Source organism: Gekko japonicus, unplaced genomic scaffold, assembly GCF_001447785.1.
Source record: "Gekko japonicus isolate JY-2015 unplaced genomic scaffold, Gekko_japonicus_V1.1 scaffold2000, whole genome shotgun sequence".
In the NCBI taxonomy this organism is placed as follows: Eukaryota; Metazoa; Chordata; class Lepidosauria; order Squamata; family Gekkonidae; genus Gekko; species Gekko japonicus.
The window spans coordinates 67,567-75,220 of record NW_015159775.1 but is presented as its reverse complement, the minus strand read 5'-3'; the positions used below and the strand labels follow the sequence as shown (position 1 = coordinate 75,220).

The window sequence follows — 7,654 nt, the reverse complement described above, 5'->3', positions numbered from 1 at the left end:
GAAGGATGTTGACAAGCTCGAGCGTGTCCAGAAGAGGGCCACCAGGATGGTGAGAGGGTTGGAATCCAAGTCTTATGAGGAAAGGCTGAATGAGTTGGGTCTGTTTAGCCTGGGAAAGAGAAGGCTTAGAGGGGACATGATTGCAGTCTTCAAGTATCTGAAGACTGTCCTGTAGAAGATGGAGCGGATCTATTCTCTCTTGCTCCGGATTGCAAGACTAGATCTAATGGGTGGAAATTACAAGGGAGTCGTTACCGGCTAAATATCAGGAGAAACTTCCTAACTGTAAGAGTGGTTGAGCAGTGGAACAGACTGCCTTGGGAGGTGGTGGATGTTCCTTCGCTGGACATTTTCAAGCGGAGGCTGGATGACCATCTTTCAGGTATGTTGTAGGGCTGTCTTTTCGGCCATGCTCCTGCAGAGTGCAGGGGGTTGGACTAGATGACCTTCAAGGTCCCTTCCAACTCTAGCATCTTGTGATTTAACCACCAATGGGAGATGCCAATGGGTAATTTTGCTGTCGCTTCCAGAATGTATCGGGAAGAAGTGAGCTTTTGGCGGGTGGGGTGATGCTATAAAGAGTGGCTGCCAAAGAGGGGCTGGTACAGGAAATACTTTCATCCCTTTTCTAGCTCCTCCCACGAGCGGGGGTGCAATTCACTGAGTGCAATTTTGTGTCATGCTGCATCCCCCCACTTCCTGCCATGATTTGGTTTTGCCCTACTTCAGGTGCTTAACTTTGGCTGGATCATGTCCCATGTATTCTAGAACAGTGTAAAACAGCAGATGCATTTTTTTGTTTTTGGTCATTCAACACAACCAGAAGTTCGATCCACGCACCCCTCCCATTGGTTATTGATCTGAGAAACAGGTGATGCATAGAATAAGGTGGTGGTGGGGAATGTGTTCAGAAATCCATAGGATTGGAAAATCCAAACAGGGAAGGTTTTTTTTAAAAAAAAATATCTTTAAGGTGGGATAAAGGAAGAAGCCAAAAATGAAACAGGTTGCAGGGAGAGCAAAGAAAAAGGGGGGAACCGCCATTAAATTAAAACTAAAAGCCCACTTTCGAAACAGCCCAAGTGATGTTCAAAGAAATGTTTTGTGCTAAATCACAAAAGGTCGGATCCCAGAGATCTGTCCGACTAGTGTTGGAATTTTCACTCTGGTGCAAGAAGACTCCCGCTGATGCAAGTCTAAGGAGGACTCTTTGCACCAGAGGAAAGTGCCACCGCCAGTAGACGGGGTCCCCAGGATCCGGCCCATATGACGGAAGTACACCGACACACCCTTTAACCCCCAAGCCTCTTTGACTGGAGACGGGATCCGTGCTTCTCCCAAATCTGAGGACCAGTTTCAATGTAACATCTGCACTGCCATCTCCAAGGAAACCTGGTGGGTGTTCTCCTTCCCCCGTTTTGACATACGTGTAGATTTGGACTTGCCTCTGCAAAAGCTGGAGGCTTTGTTTTCATTAGGGATACTTCCAAAATCCTCCCCATTCAAATCCCCTCCCCAACATTAACAGCCCTAGATTACCTACTCCCCCCAAGCGGGACTAATCTATATGACATTCTCCTTTTTTTAAAAAACAAACAAACACCCCAGCATTTGTGCAGAGCACTTGCGCATGTGCGGTTTGCCAGAGTTTTCAGTTCCTCCAATCCATTTGTGACCCTTTTTTCCTTTCCATGCTACTGTTGCACGTGTGTGCATTGATACAGTCCCGCAAAAGAGCAATCTGGATGGTTTACGTGACCATATCAAGATCCTTTTTGTGCCACACCCTAGCAGTGTATTGGGGCCCACATGTGGCTTGACCGGACTCCAAACAGAAAGAGTCTTGATGAACTCATGGTCACGTTGAGATTGCTTTCATTTGCAGTGCTTGATCAATGGGCATCAGTAACATGAGGACCAGAAACTTGACGCAATCTGCACGATTCTGGAAATAACTTGAAAGATTCCCCTTCTTAAAAACCAGAATTAAGGAGGAACTGAAGCAGAGGACAAAACTCTAGGCCATTCCCTGGGGCGGAAAGCGAGAATGATCTATTCCTCGTACAGTGTGACATTGGAAATGGTCCGATCTGGTTTTCCCGTGGCTGTGGGAACCTACTGCCTCCTTCTTGGCGCAATGAATTCTGGGAGGTTGTTGTAACTATACAGGGCTTTCCAGAAAAAAAGCTCAGAGGGATTCGGCCACACAATGGCCATAGATAAAAGTCAGCAGGCTCCGGCAGGGATTGCCTGTGTCACCCGCTGTCTGAAGATGTGTGGGGGGCAGTGGAGGGAGATTTCCGCCGCCGCGTGGGGGTCCATGAAGAGCGTTCTGAACTGTTGGAGGTGCCACAGGCCCGAGCCAGGGCCCGCTGCTGTTGACGTATGGCTTGGCTGACCAGGCTGGGCAGGGCGTGCAGAGTGAGACCGAGCAAGTCAATTTTCCCCTCCAGCGCGCTGATACGCTTCTCCAGGTCCTCGTTGCGTTCCTGCAGTTCCGACACCATGTCATACATGACGTTCTGCGTCTACCAGGGGGAAAGAGGGGAAGGGGGGAGGGAGGAAAAACAAAAGAGATTTTTCATGTGGAAAACTGTGGTGTAGCGTTAAGGGCTGATCTACATATTATATGGCAGCCACAAGGCCTTTGTCATGTGCAAACTGGCCCTAAAACACTCAGCTGTCACTACTGAAATCCACATCAACAATGGGCGATTCTCAGGGGTCATTTTGTAGAGAAAGAGGTGCAGGAGCTCATTAGCATAACTCATTAGCATAACTTATTTGCATAGGCCACACCCCCTGACATCACCGGAAGTGTGTCAGAAGGTTGTTGTAACTATACATGGACCACCCACTGCTCAGGCTTCACTGGACTGTTTTGGATTCCTAGCTATTGGGGGGGGGGAACGTGCAGATCTGTCCTCGCAGAGGAGGGAGAGCTTGTACCTGAATAAAACTTGGTCTTAAAGGCGCCACTGGACTGTTTTGGACTGGGGGGGCTCTGCAACTTAGGTGGCTGCTTCTTGCTCTGACTCAGGGCTGCTGGGAGTAGGGGGTGGGGCTTGTTGCATGTGCCCGCCCCGTGGGATCTTTACTGCCAGAGCTCCGTTCCTGTGCGCTCCTGCAGGAAATGACCCCTGGCGATCCTGCATTGGCTTTTCCTTCTGTTGTTTTAGCAGACCACATTGGAGCAGAAATTCCCCTCCGCCTTGCATGTTGCTTTCGCTTTCTTCCAGCATCGGATTTTATAGTACTCTCTCATTGCATGCTGCTTTCACTTTCTTTGATCATGGGTTTTATGGTACCTTCTGCATAGATTTAGGGCCATTTTATGGCCATTCACGGGTGACTTTGCAGTCAGCACATCGTTGGCCCAGAGTATTTGAATGTGGTTTTGAGCTGCACATGCTCCTCAGTGTTGAGAAAATGTGGAGTGAATGCCAGATGCAGGACCAGCCAATGAGAACCAACATTTCTTTGAACCAAAAGCGACAAGACTGACAACAGCTGAATTCTACAATGCAATCCAGCAGATCGAATAACTCAGGTGAAAATTCGGGCAGCGGATAAAGAAAAATGTATACTCTGAAAAACATTGGGGATTGATGAAAACAAATCACATCTTTATTTCTCTCTTAATTTTTTTACGCCATTCTCCCTCCCTGCCCCACAAAGTCAGCCCCCAAATCTATTTACACTTTGGCCTTTTGGCAAGCCAAAAGGCTTACAGCAAATAATTACCATCTTCAAGATAATCCATTAAGAATTAAATTAAGACCACTATGCCAAAACGTCCATGTGAGCTTGTATACATGCACACAGACACACACACACACACACACAAGAAAAATTAATAAAACAGACCACGTGAGTATCAAAGTGTCTCCCAATGAGTGGAATGAAACAAGACAATTCAGGGCTCTTTTTGTAGCAGAAACCCCTTTGCATATCAGGCGACACACCCCTAACGTAGCCAGTCCTCCAAGAGCTTACAAAGCTCTTCTTACAGGGGCTACTGTAAGCTCTTGGAGTATTGGCTACATTAGGGGTGTGTCGCCTAATATGCAAAGGAGTTCCTGCTACAAAAAGAGCCCTGGGTCTAACACAATCAATGGTGTTATCCTAAGCAGAGCAGGGGCAGTCTTAGTAACTCTGGGACCCTGCAAAAGTCCATGGTGGGCCCCTGGAATCATTGCCACCCAACCCCCACTAGGGCCACCCCTGCAAGGGCCAAGCAAGTGGCAGCCTGAGCCCCAGAGAGGGTGGGCACGTGGTGGCGGCAGTAACCTGCTTCTCTTCCACCCCCATTCACTGCAGAAGCAGGGCATGGGGGGTTGGAGCCCTCCAGTGTGGGTCCTCAGCCAGCTGCTCCAGTAGCCTGTTGACTAAGTCTGCCCCTGAAGCAAAGTGACACCCTTTGGAGTTCATTGAAATCAGCGAAGGCTTGGAAGGGTCTAAGAACCTATGTCAGGGACTCTCCAGCATTCATGCAGATTTGACTCATGCCCACCTTTCACCTGGGCATCAAAGACTCTCGTTTCATCTGTGCATTGCTGCTTCCATGGCAAAATGAAGGTTTTAAAATTGGTTCTCCCAGATTTAAGTTCAATGCTCTCACTCTTATATCACACTGGGGCATATTCCAGTATCCCCCAATAGAAGCCACAGAGGTATTGGACTCACAGGGCTTTTCTGTACATTATTTCTACACTTTTGCATCTTTTTTCTTTTCTTTTTCCACATGTGTTTTACTCCCACTACTGGTCACTTCGTTAGTACACCACCGTATCTTTGGTTTATTTACAAACATTTTAATGTAAATAAACCGGAGATGCTGTGATATAATATCGAAGTGACCACTAGAGGGAGCAAAATATGAGTGGAAAAGACAAGAAACACGATGCCATTTTGGGCACACAAGCGAAGAAATAGTACATGAAAGTCAGACCTTTCTCTCTCACCTGTCACTTCCTCCCGCGGACAGGTCAACTCTTTTTTCCCCCTTTACTTTGCAGGTTGAGGAGTGTGAAAATGGAACAGAGGAAGCTTAACGACCAAGCAAACACCCTTGTGGATCTAGCAAAGGTGAGCACAGCAGGTCGGAGACAAGTGCATTTGAATGGTACAGGGTTTCACAGGTGGCTTTTACCACATGTGGGGGGGAATGCGACCGGGACACTGTAAAAGGGATCCAGGTCTTTGGGGAACAGTGCTTTGTAGGTGGAGCAAGCATGTGGGCTTTCCCTCATGTATTACAAACCACAAACAGAGAAGAATGCAATAAAACATAGGAAATTGTATAAAATAAGATACAGTCTAAAACATTATAAATCCATAAAACCGAGGTGATAAACAGTTAATTAATTCACAACATACCCACTAAAATCAGTATTAGCTAAGAACAGCGTTGGCCCGCATTTTCCTTGCAGCCGAGGCAAATAGAGCCATTCTATTGGATACATCGGCATTGGCATCGGCCAGCAAAAATATAACCTTCTCTGGGACTGAGTAAAAGCTTAAAACTGGTAAAATACCAGATAAAAATGTTGACCTAGGCTGGGAATACAATGGGCAATCAAAAATGTAATGGGAGAGATCCTCAATAGCAGAAGAGCCACCAGTTTTAAGCTTTTACTCAGTCCCAGAGAAGGTTATATTTTTGCTGGCCGATGCCAATGCCGATGTATCCAATAGAATGGCTCTATTTGCCTCGGCTGCAAGGAAAATGCGGGCCAACGCTGTTCTTAGCTAATACTGATTTTAGTGGGTATGTTGTGAATTAATTAACTGTTTATCACCTCGGTTTTATGGATTTATAATGTTTTAGACTGTATCTTATTTTATACAATTTCCTATGTTTTATTGCATTCTTCTCTGTTTGTGGTTTGTAATACATGAGGGAAAGCCCACATGCTTGCTCCACCTACAAAGCACTGTTCCCCAAAGACCTGGATCCCTTTTACAGTGTCCCGGTCGCATTCCCCCCCACATGTGGTAAAAGCCACCTGTGAAACCCTGTACCATTCAAATGCACTTGTCTCCGACCTGCTGTGCTCACCTTTGCTAGATCCACAAGGGTGTTTGCTTGGTCGTTAAGCTTCCTCTGTTCCATTTTCACACTCCTCAACCTGCAAAGTAAAGGGGGAAAAAAGAGTTGACCTGTCCGCGGGAGGAAGTGACAGGTGAGAGAGAAAGGTCTGACTTCACCATCATTGCAAACAGACATGCACAGAATTCCAGATCCAACCTTGCTGGATCCACACGCGCACACACATACGCGCACACACATGCAGGTGGCCAATGAGGTCGTCATTGGCCCAAGCGAGGAGACCTGAAGGAAAAGGGGCTCTTTAGGCTTGGTGGGGGTGGGGGGTGGTGGCTCCATTTCTTTCATTTCAGGCCTCTCTGTCCCACCAAACCTTTTTCCAGCAAGTCTGTTTACGGGACTCCGGTTGATTTCATGTCTGTGCAACGTTGTACGGCTACGCTTGCTCTTTCTGTATGGGGGTCTCTTTTCTTAAACTTATAGTGCAGTTTCAGACACCACGTTGGGAAGAGCACCAGAGAAATGGCTTAACAAATCCCCCCCCCCTTTAAAAACAGAGTCCAAACTCTTTCAAAATGGGGACAACAGTGGCAAGTTATTCCCAGACAAAGACGGTAGGTAGCTGTGGTGGTCTACGGGTAGGGTTGCCAAATCCAGCTTGGGGGATTTCTGGAGATTTGGGGGCAGAACCTGCAGAGGGTGGAGCCCAAGAAGCGGTGGAAGCTCAGCAGGGCTGAAATGCAACGGAATCCACCCTCACAGCTGCCATTTCCTCCAGGGGAACTGATCTCCATAATCTGGAGATTAGTTGTAATTTTGGGAGATTTCCAGGTCCCACCTGGAGGTTGAAGTGCGTACAAAACATCCGTGACAAAAATAACGAAGAGTCAATAAAGACATATATGCAAAATTGCAAATGAAGATATATATGCGAAATTCACAATGAAAGATATATATGTGAGATTCACAATGAAGTGAAGACCTTGGGTTCTGATATCAGAGAGTCAACATGGGATGTTTATTTCAAGAGTTGAAGAGTGGAAATTGAAAAGAATTGTAATCACTACATGCTGAGATAAAGCAATCGTTGTGAAACGGATATTTTTATTGAGCTTCGTTGCATGTGAGTGATAAAAGAAGAGCGTTTTCCACAGAAGTATAATATTTATTTATTTATTTCTTTTTATTATTTAACTTATACCATGCCCTCCCCACAAAGCAGGCTCAGGGTGGCTTAAAAGGTAAAGGTAAAGGTTCCCTTGCTCAAAAGCCAGTCAAATCCGACTCTAGGGGTGCGTTCAGACGCAGCCTTTACAACGGATTCTGTGCCGGTTGAAATCGATGTACCTACCGGCGTTCAGACGGGGAACATCTGTCTTCCCACTCTATCCGTTATAAAGAGCTGTACACCATTGCACTCTGCCACTAGGTCCCTAGTGGTGGTAAACTCAGTGCAACGGTGGCTTCCGATGCAAACCGGCGTCTGATCGCTCTCCACCGGTGCCTAGCCACTTCCGTCGGAAGCCTGAGGCTTCCGGCTTTCCCCCGCCATTTTAAAAAAGACTCCTAGCGGTATGCGCTTGGGCGAAGCTTCGCCCTAAGCGT

General features: G+C 46.9%; 1 protein-coding gene across 1 annotated transcript in view; it reads right to left on the bottom strand.

Annotated features, from left to right (window-relative positions):
- Positions 1-2,241: 2,241 nt before the first annotated feature.
- Positions 2,242-7,654, bottom strand: part of LOC107106665 (small conductance calcium-activated potassium channel protein 2-like) — a 68,899-nt gene continuing 63,486 nt past the window's right edge. Inside the window, exons 7-8 of the mRNA XM_015406851.1 lie at positions 6,062-6,131; positions 2,242-2,528 (exon numbers count right to left, since the gene is read on the bottom strand). Of these exons, the coding sequence (XP_015262337.1) occupies positions 2,256-2,528; positions 6,062-6,131 (343 nt within the window). The 3' untranslated portion in view covers positions 2,242-2,255. The remainder of the gene's footprint in view (positions 2,529-6,061; positions 6,132-7,654) is intronic.